General features: G+C 37.0%; 1 protein-coding gene across 4 annotated transcripts in view; it reads left to right on the top strand.

The window, feature by feature from the left end:
- Nucleotides 1-18,688, top strand: part of rnf144aa (ring finger protein 144aa) — a 40,721-nt gene that overhangs the window by 8,695 nt on the left and 13,338 nt on the right. For all 4 annotated transcript variants that reach the window (XM_081347055.1, XM_081347057.1, XM_081347058.1 and 1 more), the window contains exons 2-4: nt 12,501-12,651; nt 14,312-14,416; nt 16,314-16,374. In XM_081347055.1, the coding sequence (XP_081203181.1) occupies nt 12,517-12,651; nt 14,312-14,416; nt 16,314-16,374 (301 nt within the window). In that variant the 5' untranslated portion in view covers nt 12,501-12,516. The remainder of the gene's footprint in view (nt 1-12,500; nt 12,652-14,311; nt 14,417-16,313; nt 16,375-18,688) is intronic.

Consider the following 18,688-nt stretch of genomic DNA (forward strand, 5'->3'; position numbering starts at 1 on the left):
ATAGTTGTTGAATGACTATTGACCATCTTGACTCATTCCTATAGGTCAACATCAGCCCCATTGGGTTGATCAACCACGTAAACCACCTTGGCCCAGCTAATGAACAGCTTCAAAGCTTAGCTAGAAACCATGTAAAGCTGGCTACTACCTGTTTTTTCCTGGATTTGGTTAAGGCAAAGCAAATTGTACTTGTTCCAAAAAAGGATACCATCTCTACAAACATAGTTGTAATACAGCCTTGATAATCTGGTGCAAAAACTGCACGTGCAAAACGTTTTCGGGTTCAACACTTCATCAGTGCCATGTGTATCACACATGACACACTTTTGCAATTTATATGTGGCCTCTGGACAATAAAATTCAAATTTTTTAATAACTATTTCTCGTGTGCTGATCTTTTGTCATTTTTTTTTTTGGAGCTATTTTTTGGATCTACGCACCACAAGGAATTCTATTCATTCAAAAATTTTTGGACTAGTGTCTGGCGCTACGCCTTTCCCTTCTCTCCAAATTGTTATTGTAGCCTTGCCTCAGTCACTGAACTTCAAAAATAAACCTTGATTAAAAAAAAGTGCAGTGTAAAGCTCAGTAAAGCAGCCTGTTGTACATTTCAGTTTCGATCTTACTGCTGTGAACTGAAGATAATTGTCCCTGTCTGCTCTTTGGGAGTGTTTCACCTCTGGGATTCCTGACGTTTATAAAGACTGAGCCAAAAAAAAAAGAGTGCTCAATCGCTTTTGGGTGATAAATGTAGGTCATTTGGCAAGGGCAAGCAAACAGTGAGAGAACAGTGTATGCATTTGTCCACACAGGGTCAAATGCAAGTTTTTAGCTTTATCCACTAGATTCTTGTCTTCCATGAAAGTTCAGACTGTCTGTTTTACTCTTAGTAGTATATGTGTTAGTCTGACAGCTATAGTTGCATTCGCGGAAGAACTGTGAAATAAATATCTTTAATGAGCTGGAGAAATTGTAAATATATGAAATATTTCTTGTAGATTTCTGGCCTTTCAAGATGGCTGCCAAGTGAACTGAGTTGCCTGAAAGGGGTCATGACATGACCGTTAAAACATCCTGTAAATACAAAAAGAGCATTTCACTGATATGACTGCCTCTAGAGCAAGACATTAACAAATACCTTTACATCATTGCACCATTTGTTGCGTCAAAAGCAAATAGAACCCATTATAATCATGAAAACACGTTCATTTTCTGAAGTACTCTATGCACTTGAGCTACTCCCAACAATAGGACAAATGGAAAAGCAACGTTTGCTTTGACATGTCCGGTTCAAACACGCGTCCAACCCTAGTCATTGAATACTATTGAGTATCTGCTAATACAGCAGCGAGTGCGGAGCGAGTCCCGATCCGATTATTCTAATAATAAGATACTTACACATATATATTAGGGCTGGGTAAAAAATATCGATTTCTCGATTTTAATCGATTCTCATTTTTACGAAACGATATCGATTCTTAAATCCCAAGAATCGATTAGTCATCCTGTTTTCAGTTGATGAATGAATGGAACATTGTTGCGTGCATCCCATCCAAAAAATCGCAGTAATCTTTGTGCTTTGATATTATTTGATATGAAACAAAGTCTCAGATTCAAATTACGTCCATTTTATTACGCAATTCAAAAACATAATACCGTTTTGGCGCTGTGGCGTGAGATCGCTCTGGCGCAGCTCAGCTCAAGAGAAGCAGCGCGGAGCGCACGTGATCTTCTCTTCCGCCTAAATAATACCAGTTACAGCTCTTTTTTTACAGTCTATGGTTACAGCGCGGAATAAACATGAATGAGCATCTGAAAGTGTGTTAAAAGATAGTGTACAACTTATCGAAATCCGTATCATGTGACATGGAATCGCTCAAATCAGTGTTTCAACCGTGGAAAGACGTCAGTAAATCAGCTTGCAAACAATGTCATGTAACGTCACATTTACCTCAGAAAAAACATATCCAGTGACCATAAACTCGTTAGTCAGCTAGAAAAATTAACTCTAGAGAGCAGCATTTTGCTAAATATATGCACCATATTACATTCATTATAATTTTTAATGTTCTTCTATTTTTAATGCATGTTTGAATAAATCTGGCAGGTTTTTATGACAGCCACCATTTAAATGTTTATATTTCATATAACTTTATTATAAAAATAAATAAGTGTAATTTAAGTGTTTGAATGCAAATCAGTTCATTTTTACCTTATTTTTAAGCTATATTATAGTAGGCTAATGAAGCCTACAGGCTAACTGACTCCCATAGTTAACAGCATTAGTTAAGAGATTTGTTTTCCTTGAGAAAATTTGCCATATTGAACCTGATATCCAAAATAATCGATATTGAATCGAATCGAATCGTAATCGAAATCGAATCGAATTGCAAGCTTGCGAATCGAAATCGAATCGAATTGTGAAATTTGTGTCAATACCCAGCCCTAATATATACACACACACACACACACACACACTGTATAAAGACATTGGTTGAATAAACATCTGTTTCAATAGTAGATGTTGTAAACAGATTGCGTGGTCATTACTTTAAAGAGACTTTAGTCAGAATTATCTTATGGTCTCATTTATGAAACCAATTGATATTTGTCATATGCCACTCTGACATTCACTTGGTATCATGGCAGTTTAATGAGGTTATAGTTTTTGACAGGAAGCCAGGAATGACCTTTAGAGAAAGACAGGCTCAGGGCTGACATACCTCCTCAGCGAGTTCACACACACAGCCTGCAGTCAGAGACCAGCCCAGCTTTACGAAAACACACTGGGGCTCCTTCATTTTGGGAAATTCCCATATTTTCAAATCAAAACCTGTTTTACCTCTTCAGAACTTTACTATATAATATTGTAATGCAATTGGATTAATTTGGGGTTTTAGTGTTTCATTTCTTATTTATACAAAATAATATAGAATACTAATATCGTCCATTTATCAGCTATAACATGAAATAGCACAATTTAAATTTTATTTGTTTCTTTTTATGGAAATTTCAATTTAATTTCTTTATGCGCAGCACGTTGTTTCAAAGCAGCTTTACAGAGAGATATTGCAAAAAATAGTGATTGACTTTTCAATATTGACCAGAATTTTAATATTAGTACATCTGTAGTCAAAAAGCTATTATTAAAATGGGTAGTCCAGCATTTTGATTGGGTGAGCCATTCAAGGCGATTTGATATTCACACATGATTTTAATTCCATTTAAATGTGATGCTTTGCTTTACAATGATACACAGTCTACAGATATGCTTTTTTTATTGTTATGTTGGAATTATCATAATTTCAAGTTAATGGATTTGACTGTCATGATGACATGTAAAATAAACAGTTAAAGGTAGTGAAGCATCTCTCATCTTTTTATTATAGCCCGTTACCTGCATATAGTGTGCATATAGCATTAAATAAATGAAATAATGTAGTGGTTAAATATTTTGTCGTTGCCATAGAAACTAATTATTCTGAGTCCAATGACGCGAACCGCTCAGAGTGAAATCTCAGAGTTGTCATCTCATAATGTCTGAATTACTGTAATTACGTGAACACAGCATTAGGCTATAATGAACAGCAATATTTAGTGGAGAAATTGTTTTTGTGTCTGTTATCATTAATAAATTAGATTACTTCTTGAACATGGGTGCCTTTTATTTTATTGCCACCATTTTATACGTGTGCTTAACTCACCTTTTTGGAGAAACATCTTGTGTTGAATTTAGATGTTCTGAGCAAATCACTTTGTTATTCAGTTCATTAACTGTTAGTTATAGTTAAGCTCACAAACTGCTGGCTAAGAAAGTAACAGAGTGAGAAACTATGTTAGCAGTTTATTTTGACCTTAGATTGAAAACTGGCAGGTTATATGGAGGACTAGTAGTGACATTTCAAAATAAAGTGATTTTAATAATTTAATAATTCAAACATAAACAATTAAAAGAAATCAGTCAATTTTAAATTGACTAATTAATAGGCAAACAAAACTGTTTATTAATGTTTTATAATAGATTTAAGTAAAAAAAAGATTTTTAAATAAATGGACATTTAAACCACAAAACCAGTCACATGGGTCAATTTTTTTAAATTGAGATTCATACATCATCTGAAAGCTGAATAAATATGCTTTCCATTGATATGGTTTGTTAGGATAGGAATATTTGGCCGAGATGCAACTATTTGAAAATCTGGAATCTGAGGGTGCAAAAAAATCGAAACATTGAGAAAATCGCTTTTAAAGTTCTACATTTATGTTCGCGATTGTGCTGCATTCACTCACAAAAAATAATGTTTTATATATTTACGGTTAGAAATGTACAAAACATCTTCATGGAACATGATCTTTACTTAATATCCTAATGATTTTTGGCATAAAAGAAAAATCGATAATTTTGACCCATACAATGTATTGTTGGCTATTGCCACAAATATACCCGTGCGACTTGTGACTTGTTTTCAAAGGTACACATTTCTAGTAATTGTGCAGTTAATTATCATATTGTATTTTCAGAAAGTTTTGGAATATTTTTCCTTTCCCCAAATTTGTCACTACCAAAACACACTAATAAATAATTTAAGGCTTATATTGACCTATTAATATTATGTTTACATCTGCTTTGTAAATAGCCTGGGTTTTCCCCTCAAAAAGGGAACCAATCACAGAACGGGGAGGGAGCAGCAAAACGATGACGACGTCTATGCGACACACCGAAGCAGTTTGTTTATATCTATGGAATGGATCCAACATGGCAGCAGATGCGAAGTTACCTTTCGATGCAGCCTTATATAGTGTTCTAAGTAGTTTAGAATGCAAGTTTATTTCGTCTTCTTCCTCGTCGAATTTCTGTCGCTCTACATACGTCATCTGGTATAATTTGAAACGATTGGCTATGAGGTACGTGCAGGCACATTTGATAGACATTCGTAGCGCCCAATAAACGGCTCTGGGCATTCGTAAACCACGCCTCAAATACGAGAAAATGAACGTGGTTCCCAGACCACGTCTCAATGAGAAGAGGTCTGACGTTAGCCAGGCTACTTTGTAAATATATTTTTTTGTGACTTTAGTGACAATTTAAGATACTTTTGATTCTAACTCAAAGATGCTAATCAGCACATGGTTAACAAGCACAGTTCTGAACTGTTGTACACACATAAAAACTCAATTTTATGGAATAACACCCAAAAAGGTTTGCTTAATTGCAGAAAAAAAGGTGTTTGGTAGTGACGTTCCTTAAAGTTACACACAGATTTTCAGACTTTTGAACACATTTCCCTCAAAATGATGGTACCTATCTACAGTGAAAGAGAGGCTATGAGAGAGCGGCACACAATAATATTTCCTGATCAAAAATATAGGGGTGTGGTTAAAATCAGTCTCAGCCAATGGACTAAAACACACACTGTTTCGGTAGTGACATGAAAATGTGGGACACATGCTTTTTTGAAATGCTTTTTTTTTTTACATAGTTTCATGATTTAAAAATAAAATATAAAATAAAAGTTTTTTTTTTTACTTAACTTTTTAAAAGAAATCAAAAATATATTTTTTAAAAAAACAATGGAAAAATTGAAAAAAAAAACATTTCGATATCATTATCACAAGTTGAAAGTTAGGGTTCGGGACCGCCATCTCCCAATTGAAACTACCCAATAAATGATGATTTTATATATATTGAAATCTTACTGATATTTTAAATATTATTGTGGGATTCAATAGATAATAGAAGGATCTTTGTAAACATCTAAAATTTTAATACTTAAATGCTTATTAAATGTGTCTTTTGGTTGTGGGATAGCAGTTTGCACCAATTCTGTAGAATGGCCCATATAGGCCTGTTTTTGGGCATCGTTTTGCAGAGTAAAAGGGCGGTCACACTGCACTTTCTGTTCCATTGACTTCCATTCAAACGCATGCAAATGCTTCAAACCAGAAACGCAAGCTCCTGCGAAAAGTTTTGCATTTCGCTGTGTTCCAAAGTTCAAGTTTGGTGATCTCTGACCTGCAAATTTGCATCACGTGAAGACGTGTGACCAGAAGAAGATTTATACGTCACGCCGTGACTTCTTGGCTGAATTAAAAGAACGATATTTTTGCAGTAAAGTCGAGTAGATCGTATATTTATTACATTTTGAGTGCATTACTATTTGTTAAATGTTGAATTTCTGTTAAAGTCCCCATGTACTCAATAATTGTATCCCTTAAACTTATCTTTGATCACCAAAATTACATATTTAAATGTTTTTCCTTGAAAAAAAATTCTTCATGCTTTAAAATAGCTTGAATGTAACTCTACACCCTTGCCTCATTTAGTATATGCGGTTCTATGAATATGCAAATTAGCCCCACCTCCACTCACTCGCACACACCAGCTCAGAGATCCACTCATTGATCACACTTTGATGTGATTGGTTACAAGTAGTTTGTGACATCCGAAACACCAGCGATTTCAAACTGCTTTCATACTGTCTTTGTTTCACTGCAGTTTTAAGGAGAAAATACTCAGCTATGGTGTTGATGACTGATGCTTTTCTCTGCCAAGCATGTCAAAAAATAAGCCAATCAGATTTCACTTCCCTTCTGACGTAGGAAGGGGATCTTATTATAATATTACCGCGCCTTAATCTGCACGTTTCCACCCACGGCACCGCCATTTGGTTTTCGCAAGCGACATCAGTAAGTGTAACCAGTTCTAACGCAATGGCAAAAGCTCAAGCAAAGCATGCAAACTTTTCTGTTGTTGGCTGCACAGACCAGCACAGAACACTATTCGACCAAAAAATGTCACAGCTGTCTTATAAAGACCTCAGGGAACTGTGTAAAAGTTAAACATGACGGTACATGCAAGTCGATGAGATGAATCAATATAACTCCACAACAACTACATAAACGTATCCACTAACCACTCAGAAACGTCCAGGTGCGTCTAAAAGTTGCAACCTCTTCCTGAGTCTCTCCGTAAGGCTGCACTCCGCTACTGGTTAATTCTGAAATTTAACTGAAATTCGCGTGTTTTGTTTTAGCTGAAGTATCCGAAGCTCGTGTAAAGGCAAATTCAGCTGTCTTCTGAACGGGGGTGGGGAGCAGCAGCTCATTTGCATTTAAAGGGACACCAAAAAAATTCACGTTTTTGCTCACACCCAAAAAGGGGCAAATTTGACAAGCTATAATAAATGATCTGGGGGGTATTTTGAGCTTAAATTTCACAGACACATTCTGGAGACACCATAGATTTATATTACATCTTGTGAAAAGGGGCATACTATACATATCATATACATAATTTAAATATACATACATATATAAACACCACATAGACATATAAACAACATTTTAAAAGTTTGATTTTCACCACAGGGGAACTTTAATTAAAGAGATGCTGCAAATGATCAAAGTCTAGTGTGACCGCAGCTTAAACGTATATTACCCGCTGATTCATTCTTCGATTTATTATAATGTGGGAAAAGCATTACATTATGCCTGTTCTCATCCCAGTCTGGTGTGTTTTTGACATCCGACTGATCTCGTTTGGGCAATTATTTTCTGAAAGGGTTATGAAACCCTACAGTATTACAACACAATGGTTAATGGTGAAATCTTTTATATTATGATAAATGAGGTTGAACTGTGCCCATGGGGCAGGTAAATGATTCTGCTCTTTTCAAGGATGATTGATTAGAACCCATAAGTTAGATAAAGAGAGTGAGGGAACATTGTGTTCATGTTTGTGGAGACTGGGGCATCCATATCTTGAAATATTCAGGCATGTACTTCTCAGGTTTCATTCTGAGACTGACCCATTTCTCTGAAAATAAATAATGAAGGGGAGACTTGGAGACCAGCACAAGACCTTTGAGAAGTTCCACCTTCTGCACCTATTTCATATCTGAACATCTAAAAGACTATAAGTAGCGCTCTCAATATGTACTGGTGTGACCATCTGAGCAACAAGAAATTCTATTGGAAAAACCATATTGTCTGCCAAAATACCATAGTTACAACAGTTATTGTTGCTGCTTTAAAGGGTTAGTTCACCCAAAAATGAAAATTCTGTCAGTAATTACTCACCCTCATGTTGTTCCAACCGCGTAAGACCTTCGTTCATCTTCGGAACACAAATTAAGATATTTTTGACGAAATCTGAGCCATTTCTGAATCCTCCATAGGCTGCTATGTGACCGAAACTTGCTGGCCCAGAAAAGTTATTAAAGAGATCGTTAATATAGTCCAAGTAACTCCAGTGGCTGAATCTTAAGTATATCAAGCGACGAGAATACTTTTTGTGCGCAAAAACAAAAATAACGACTTTATTCCACTATTCATTTCCTTCTCTCTGGACCTCGTAGTGTTTTTGCGCTGCGCGTCTGTGTTGCACGTCATCACGCATCACACACATGACCGGCGTCGGCCAATAGTGAGCCTACGTGGTGACGTGTACACAGACGCGCTGCGCAAAAACACTACGCGAACCAACTAGAGGTCCAGAGAGAAGGAAATGAATAGTGGAATAAAGTCGTTATTTTTGTTTGTTTTTGCGCACAAAAAATATTCTCGTCGCTTTATAAACTTAAGATTGAGTCACTTGGACTATATTAACGATGTCTTTAATAACTTTTCTGGGCCAGCAAGTTTCGGTCACATAGAAGCCTATGGAGGATTCAGACATGGCTCAGATTTCATCAAAAATATCTTAATTTGTGTTCCGAAGATGAACGAAGGTCTTACGCGGTTGGAACAACATGAGGGTGAGTAATTACTGACAGAATTTTCATTTTTGGGTGAACTAACCCTTTAAAAGCATAAATGATAATAACATTTATTGTGTTTTATGAACTTATCACAGGTTTGTGATCCTAACCACAATGTTTGGTCTGGCATTTTGATGAAACATAACATATTATGATGGTTGTATAAAACTACATATTTTCAAAATGTTCAAGTATATTGGATGAACAGTTTCATCTTAAGCCATGTCACACTGTAGGATCTCAGTTGCCTTTAAGGTCAGACTGTACGGCAGTCAAGACACATTACAAACGCACGCAACAAGACTCGTCCGGAGTTGTACATCATCAAATCGTGATATGTTCAGTGACGTGAGCTGCATTTGCATGCGGAATAGAAATGGTGGCTAGCAAACAATCATATACTCACCCTCATGTTTTCCCAATCCTGTATGGCTTGCTTTCTTCTCATGAACACATAAGAAAATACTTTATTAATATTTATCTGTGTTTGTCATGCAGTGAAAGTCCAAAACAACTCTAGACCCCACTGACTTTTTGTATGTGCAATAACCACAAAAGAAATAAATGCATATCACATAGACATGAGTAAATTATAACATAATTTTCATTTTTGTGTGAACAATCTCTTTAATGCAAGTTGCATTACATTCATTTTTGGGGGTATTTTTTATAATGTTGTTAATCATATTGCAGCCTGATAAATGATTGTTCTCTTCTGTTCAGTGATCTGATAAGAAACTGAAATGAGGGCATAGTGATGTTCTCTCCGAGGGCTGCATTGTTGAGGATTATTTGTGTTTTTCCTTGTTATTGTTTCTCTGTTGGAAAGTGATAATTGCTTTCTGAGTAATGCAGCTCAATGAACTTTCTCATGCACCACCTTTTCTCACAGAACATTTGTCACTGCAGACCTTGTCGACTGATGTAGAGGGTGTGGGTAAATTGGGAAGGAATGGTTAAGTTGAATCAGAACCTGAATCGTTAATTCCAAACAATTTCTATTAAGAGATTATTTTGGGACTTGAAGAAGCACACCTCTTTTTAACACACACAGACACACTCACTCACTCACTCACTCACTCACTCACTCACTCACTCTTTCACTCACTCACTCTTTCACTCACTCACTCTTTCACTCACTCACTCACTCACTCACTCACTCACTCACTCACTCACTCACTCACTCACTCACTCACTCACTCACTCAAGAATCATTAAGTTCTGATTCTTTGGCCACACAACGATATCATGCACCCCTGTTTCATGAGATATATAGTTAAATGTGGTCTCTTTTCTCTGTGCTGCTCAGATGAGGTGGTAGCCTGAGAGAACGAGCATCAGAGATGGATGGATGTGGACGAGCAAGATGGGTTGTGACAGGTTGAAGGAAGAGTGATGTAAGACCTCTGAGCTCGACCAGCAAAATCAGCTTTCTTTGGCATGTCTGTTCTTGAGATACTGGAGGCTGCGTTGGTGCATCATCTAGCCATCAGTACTTCACCCCGTTTGACTTATCAAGCGGAAACTGCCAGGACTTTTTGTGCAAATGACGAATGAGAGCTTGAGAGCCCTTTAACGTCTGTAGCACTAGGGATTTGTTTTTAATTATGTGCTTATGCTCAGAGAAAATGTCATTTGATGTCTAATGCAAAGCCTCTCTGCTCTCTGAGAAATTTATTATACTTATGGTGAGAGGTTAAGAAAAATATTAAACTGATGTGCAACCTCATATTATTTATGCAGTGGACATCTATGTCAGATAAAAAGACAAAGGTACAAGACTGTGTACTTGAAGGTTTTAATGAGAGAAAAACAGCATAGTCAAATTTAGGAGAATTTCAGACATATGTGTAATTTGGCCAAAATCTCCTGTTATTATTAAAGGCAAAGTGCTACGCACAGGCTGAAATTCGGAGATGGTCCTCACTGCAGAACACGAAATCCAGGGGGAGGAGTTGGATCCAGATCCAACTCCTCCCACCTTACATATACCTAAGCCTACCCATCTCCACCCCCTGATCCCTAAACCCTAAACCCACCCCTAAACCTACCAATCTCCACCCCTTAGATCTGGATCCAACTCCGCCCCCTGGATCTCGTGTACTGCAGTGAGGTGCTATTGGAAATTCGCATCCAAAATTTTCGCACGTTAAAAAAATAAATACGACACTGCCTCCGAAACTATCGTCCGTCATAAAAAAAAAAAAAATCGGATCAGGTTTGTTTTTCGCATCCGTAGCAAGCATTTTGAATCGTGTTTTGACATTTCAGAGCTACTGAATCACGAATACGAAAAAACTCAGTGTGCAAGGACCTAGACTCTTCTCCACTCTTCAAATACATTACACATATGTAGTGTTTTTTGAGAAAATGCTGAATTTAGTCAAAGAACAAAGTTTTTTGTTTACCCTTGCATTACACACAAGCAGAGAACGATTGCACAAGCACATTCACAATTGAGGCGGGGTGGAGTTCTGAGGTTTTACCGACAGTTTGATGATCCAATGGAATTACAAGGTTTAGTCACAATACTTTTTATTGGTTAAATATTTGCAAAACCCACAGTACCCAACAGTAATGATTAATGAAGAAAAATATAAAAGACTATGGAAATACAAGGTTTCTGCGATGATATATAAACAATATATTTTACATTTATTGCAAAATATGCGTATTCATATACAAATATTTAAGTATTTTGAGAGCGTAAACGAGAGTCAGACTAATTTGATTTGCAGTGCTTCATTGGAGTGGGTGTGTGCTAAAAAGTTATTTTGGCGAGACTGGCATGATATGATTCTCTGATTGGTGGAGAATTCTTTGCACTCGATAATGCTCTGCCTAAAAACCACTAACAACCACTCAAAACACCTGGCAACCGCCTACCAATGTGGCATCAACTAGTTGTAGCACATTTCCATATAAAATCTTTATGTAACAGGCCAAAGCCAGGGTGAGTGAAATGTTTCCGGTTTCATTTGATGAGGGCATAGAAAGGACATCACACATCACACAACTCTCTGCATCACTGACTGAAATGTCTAAAAGCTTCCTGAGTGATTCTCCAACATCACCTGCCTTAAGCACCCGTTCCTCGACCTGCAGAAGCGGTTCCCTGTTCCCCAGTTGCTTAGCAGCCAAGCAGAGTGTTGATGTTCTCACAGGCACTTCCTGTAAACACTTAAGACACGAGCCTCTCTGTGCACAACAGCCCACTTCAGCGTGAGAAAATGGAAGTGTCTCATAGTCGAGACTTCTAAAAATATCCCTCTCTGAAAAACTGTAAAAAGAGGAGACGTAGGCAGAGAGTAATGTACTTCTTTTCTCTCACTTTCTCTCTCTCCTACCCTTCTCATTTAAGGAGTACCACGCAGTGAACTCATCTTTCATTCAGCAGCAGAAGCCGAAAAATTGCTCCGTCTATCTGGTCCGACTTTTCATTCCATTACAGTCAGACTAGAATCCCGAACGCATCTCAGAAAACCTCTTTAGGCTACGGAATATAAATGGGGGTAAATAATGTATTTGCCCCTTTCACCACTGCATCTGTTAGACCATCTCTAAACGTAATGTGGCTAATTTGATGTGCATTTAGAGGGCTGGTGTTTGTGATGCCGTGGATATTAGCGATGAGAAGCACTTATCGTGGCTGTCGGCACTTTAGATTGACAGGCTCAGCGGTTAAAAGCTTTGTGCCGTTTGTATAGGTGTATTAAACTCTGAGGCTATTCTGTGTTTCAGCTCTGCAGCAGGCATCATGACCACAGCTAGGTACCGACCCACCTGGGATTTGGCCCTGGACCCGCTGGTGACCTGTAAGTTGTGCCTGGGAGAGTTTCCGTTGGAGCAAATGACCACCATCACCCAGTGCCAATGCATCTTCTGCACCCTGGTGAGTAGTATCTAAACGGATTTTAGGGTTCAAAAGCATGTTAAAAAAAATATTTATTTTATTTTATTTTATTTATTTTTTTATGTTTGTTTATTTATTTATTATTATTTTACTTTATTAAAAATTTTATCAGCATAAAATAAAATGAAATGCATAATAAATAAATAAAATAAAATAAATAAAATATTTGCTTTTTTATTTTATGTTATGTGATATATCAAAATGAAATAAAATAAATGAGAAATAATAAGAAAATACACTTAAAAAATAAAACAATTTTATTGTATTAATTGTATTTAAGTTTAGAATAGAAGTCAATGAGAGATTTTCACAAAGATTTAAAATATGTGCTTTCAGACGTATTTTATGAATATTTAATATTTCTTATTTTATTTGTTTGTTTGTTTGTTTATTTATTTATTATTTTATTTGATTAAAATTATCAGCATAAAATAAAATGAAATGCATAATAAATAAACAAATAAATAAATAAATAGAATAAAATAAATACAATTTTTGCTTTTTATTTTATCTTATGTGATATATCAAAATGAAATAAAATAAATTAGAAATAATAAGACAAGACAAAAATAAAACAATTTTATTGTATTTATTGTATTAGAATAGAAGTCAATGAGAGATTTTCATAAAGATTTAAAATAATGTGTGCTTTCAGTCGTATTTTATGAATATTTCTATATTTCATTTCTGTCTTTAGGTTTCACTGTTTTAGGAATGGAACGTCTAAAAATAAATGAGTGGGATTCTTACATAAGCCTCAGACATTTTGAAATGTGTCTATATATAAGCACAGGTCACAGCTATAGACGGAATATCCACAGGCCAGCTGAACTGGTTTTTTTCTGTGATTCATAGTCCAGTAATAAACTCTTTAGGGTCTTATTCAACCCTCTGAGGTTTGCTGTTCTGACTTTCCTTTTGTTGTGTAGTTATACTGATCTGAGACTAGTTTTATTTATACCTTGAGGTTGCAGGCAACATTTGGGGAAAGGAAGCTGCTAGAGTAGGGTAAAGGGAAAACATCTCCTCATCTGACTCTGAGAAGCCTTGTCTTGCTTGTGTCTTAGCTCACTAGAGACAAAACTGTCTTTGTGTCTTAAGCGAAGCATGTTTATGGAAACAACTCCCTCAGGGTTTGCCTTGCCAGACATTCCTAAAAGCTCAAATACACAGTTAGTTTTTGATGTGTTCAGATGAGAATTATTTAATTTATTTTTTTATTTTGTTTTATTATTATTTTATTTTGAGAGAGAGAGAGAGAGAGAGAGAGAGAGAGAGAGAGAGAGAGAGAATATTATTTGAATATGACCTGATTTTTCTCCTGAAGCAAAAATGAAATAATAAAATATGTTTTGTTCACAGCCTATTAAAACAGTGAGTTTGCAAATTGCTAACACTGAAGGATAATTAGTCTTGGACAAGCAACTGCGTCTTCATTAAATTGAGATGTTATACAGCGTTTTTTTGAGGATGTTAACAGTGCATTACAAGTGGTTTAGTGCTTCTGTACTCACACTCTCACAGACACACTGAGCAAATTAAACACAAAATTAAAAGCAGAATTTGTTTACACATAATGTATTTTTCCATATTTTCCATTTTATTAATTTCATTTTTATGTCTTCTTATCCTTTTAAAGTGCCTAAAGCAGTATGTGGAAATTCTCATAAAAGAGGGCTTTGAAACGGCCATCAGCTGTCCAGACTCAGCCTGTCCAAAACGTGGACATTTACAAGAGAATGAGGTAATGTCAACATACACTACCGTTCAAACATTTGGGGGCAGTAACATCTGCATCACTGTATGATGAAGCCTATAAAAGGCAGTTAGAATCCCCCTAAAATGCAAGATACTGGGGCAAAAATGCCCTGTATGATTTTTGTCTCATATTTATATCATATGATATAGTTAAGCAATATCATACACGAGCAACAACTGCAATATCACATGAGTCAAACATTTGAACGCTAATGTACATATTCATGCCTTTTGCACAGCTTTTTGATGCTAAATATTTACTATTATAAAGCAGAGTTGTGATTGGTCAGTACAGCATTCATGTCAGGGACTTTTCAATTTTACTATCAGGGTTTTTAAACAGAGTGCCCTTAAAGGGATAGTTCACCCAAAAATGAAAAGTAGCCCATGATTTACTCACCCTGAAGTCATCCTAGGTGTATATGACATTCTTCTTACAGATGAATACAATCGGAGTTATTTTAAAAAAGGTCCTGGCTCTTCTAAGCGTTATAATAGGAGTCAATGGGTATATTTTTTTGGAAGTCCATCAAAGCGCATCTTTCCGTGATAAAAGTGCTCGGAACGGCTCTGGGGAGTTAATTAAGGTCTTCTGAAGTGAAGCGATGCATTCATGTAATAAAAATATCCATATTTAAAACTTTATCGACTAAAATAACTAGCTTCCGGCAGACTGCCGTACGCAAGTCGGTAATGACGAAAGTAATGATGAATTAATAAACTAATGACGAACACGATTTCCCAACCCTGTTTGAACCGCAAGAGGCGTCAAAGCTTACGCTACTCCTACGTCATACATCGTCAAGTGTTGCTCTTTTGGCATATGGCCGTCTGCCGGAAGCTAGTTATTTTAGTCGATAAAGTTTTAAATATGCAGATTTTTCTTACACGAAAGCATCGCTTCACTTCAGAAGACCTTATAACCCCTCGGAGCCGTTTTGAGCACTTTTATCACGGATAGATGCGCTTTGATGGACTTTATGGTGGACACCCATTATAACGCTTGGAAGAGCCCCGATTGTATTCGTCTGAACTCTGAAAGAAGAATGTCATATACACCTAGGATGGCTTCAGGGTGAGTAAATCATGGGCTAATTTAAATTTTTGGGTAAACTATCCCTTTAAGATACAGATAACATACAGAACTATCAACTAATTAATAACTGTGTCTAACTAATGATCTGTTAAGCATTATATAATGTAGTTATGTTAATCTTGGTGGGGAGTCTGAAAAGGATGAATTTGACAGGATTAAAGGGGTTTTAGGAACTGCAGTGCAATGCAGTTTTTTTTTTCTACAAAACCTGCAATAGTCACAGCTTCTAAAACAACAAATACTTTACCGTCCAAATAAAAGTCCTAAAATGGACCTGCATCTCATCAAGAGGAGATTAAAGCTCTTTTAGCATAAAATGGATGCTGAAACCTCTCCACTCTGACTCTCCCCTCGGTGTCTTGCACCACAAAATCCTTCCAAGTATGAGGTCAGTCCGAGGGCAGGGTTCCTCCTCGGCGCTGCAGGCTCATTGTGAGGATGGCTGGCTCGTTCAGTATCAAAGCAGCTAAACCAGATGAATCAGACCCAGATGCAAATCATCAGAGCAACTAATGTGCCTTTTTTTGGGGCAATCCTTAAAGCTGAAGTATGTTGTTTCTGCACCTCTAGAATCACCAAACAAAAATTCAACATGCATATTCCTGCTGTGTTGTTTGATCTCAAGACAGTGATTAGATTAGAAACCGTATTTGTTGTTGGATGCGTGTTTACCCAGATCAAATTGAATGCTAAATGCAATATCTGCAATATCTGCAAAGCAAAGAGTGCTTTTGTGTCCATCCACATTGATTAATAATTGCTTTTGTCCACTTTCTTTCTCTCTCAGATTGAATGCATGGTGGCCACAGAGATAATGCAGAGGTACAGGAAGCTGCAGTTTGAGAAGGGTAAGTGGAAAGAGGCTGTCTGTCTGTCCATCAGGGGCTGATGAGGCACGTGTGCGTGTTCATTGTTGATGGTGAGATCCATCAGGGGCGGACGAGGCACGTGTGCGTGTGCATGTTGATGGTGAGCTCCATGCTTGCTGTCCTAGATGACTCAAAATGACTCACTGTAGACAAATAGGCCAGTCCAGGTGTGAGGATGAAAGGGATGTGAGGGGACTTAAACTGGACTCGTGTAGGTCCAGCTGAGCTTATGCTGTCACAGAATGGAGGCTATTACCTGTACTGTCTGTTTTTCTTCGATGAGAGCCTGCCACCTGCAGACACCTTGTTTAACGGTTTCTGATTATCATTTGCACAGTCTTTTTTCTGGAAAATGGCAGATTCAAATCTTTGTACTTTGTCCGCGTGAGCACCAAGGGCTCAAAGTTTTGAAACTCGTGCTTCTTATTTTTCTACTTTCAATATTATAAAAAAAACGACTGAACGAATGATACACTGATTCACAAGGGTTAAGAACAAATGGTGCAACCAAATTAAGCATAGAGTTACAAACTAACTAGTAGTTAATAAACCTCTATAGTTGACTCCTATTTTATAAATGGCTGTTGGAACCCTATTCTGGCCACTAAGAATTATTTACGAACCCAAGGTAAACTATAAACAGCTTTAAAATCTAGAATGACATTAATCCCGGATTAAAAATTACCAATGGCTAACAATTTGCAGTGTGAGAGGGACAACTTCATACCATTTTCCAGAGCATATCTTCATAATTCAGAGTTTAAAGCATTGATTTAAAAAAAAAGTTAAGTGTAAATGAAGACTCTTTGTGTTTCCGCTCTGTATCCAAATCAGTCTGTATGCTTAAAATAATAAAAGTAAAAATTATTTTTATAATTTTAACAAATGTAGCTTCTAGTCGGAAATCTTCAAGATTAAAAGACTAATAAAGAGTAAATTAGACTATTGCTAATTGGATAGGCTTGATCGAAAGCATGAAGGTTCCCCTAAACAGATAAGACCTGAGGATCTGTGCCATATACCTGGCGTATGAATCTTCTCTTTCATCATTTTCTTCAGTAGGGGATCCCAGGCTCTGGACTCTGATAGTCTCCAGTTGTTTGAACCACAGGATACATTTGCTTGAGAGATATTCTCTGTCCACCCCCTCCAGTGCGTTACATTAGCCTATTTTGAAAAAGACACAAGGGAGGGAAATAAATGTAGTTACTTGTTGCAGTTGTTCCGATGCTATCTGGCCCTGTTTACACTTGATATTAAGATGTGTTTTAGTCAATCAGATCAGAAGTAGACGAGGGAGACACATTCCCGTTTATACCTGGTGTTTTAATTTGTCTCTTTTGTCCACTTTCAACCTCTTCTGATTTCTTTGAGGTGGGTAAATGAATGGCCTTTTTCAGATCATTCGATCTAATGGACAAAATGAGGTCACGCAATTTACATATGAACGCGACCAGAGACAACGGAAACACACACAGAGCTGCAGCTTTCGTTTCTGCTCTGATATCTGCAAGATATCTGTTAGAAATCAGAAATGGTAAGAGAACATTGTGCTTGGTTTTTCGTCTTCAAACCAAACTTGGGACTTCAGCCGACAAAGTTTAAATCCAGTCTGGCTAGTGTGCTTCCCGTAATGTTTAAACATTAGGTCAGTAGGTGGAGAGTAGGTGGTCTTTTGCGGATGTTCGAACACATTCAAACACATGAGTGTCTACACTATGAAAGCAATCAGTTATAAGTGGACAAACATTTTACACCTGAAGCGTCATCCACTTGTGATCCGATCTACCAAAACGCATCTTAAAACCAGGTGTAAACAGGGCCTCTGTTTCTCTTTGCTTTGTTTTCAAGGTTTTCATGCTTTCATATGAGGACCATGGCGGCAACACCCTCATAAATGAGAGATTTACATAGAGAGAGTGTAAAAATGCATTCATTTAGCCCATTAGTGTTCTGGGAAACTGGAGTGGAATGGTGGTTATAACATATACACACTTCTGCATGGCCTGCCATGTCAGATGGAGAGGCTGAGCGCGAGTGTGTTTAGTTAGTGAGAGATTCGCAGTGCACGTGAGGACAGACAAAAATACATGCCATCCTGACACAAGACAGCAGATATTACTGAAAGTCCTCTTTCTATCATAATTGTCCCCAACCACACATTACATAACCATAGCTTTACATAGCCTTGCATCAGGCAGATGAGCAAGTAAAACCATTATGAAATGGGTAGTTACATCTCTAAATTCTGATTAGCGCAACAATCAAAGGTAGGGCTGGGCGATATGGAGCA

Source organism: Scardinius erythrophthalmus (genome assembly GCF_964197995.2).
Source record: "Scardinius erythrophthalmus genome assembly, chromosome: 19".
Taxonomy (NCBI): Eukaryota; Metazoa; Chordata; class Actinopteri; order Cypriniformes; family Leuciscidae; genus Scardinius; species Scardinius erythrophthalmus.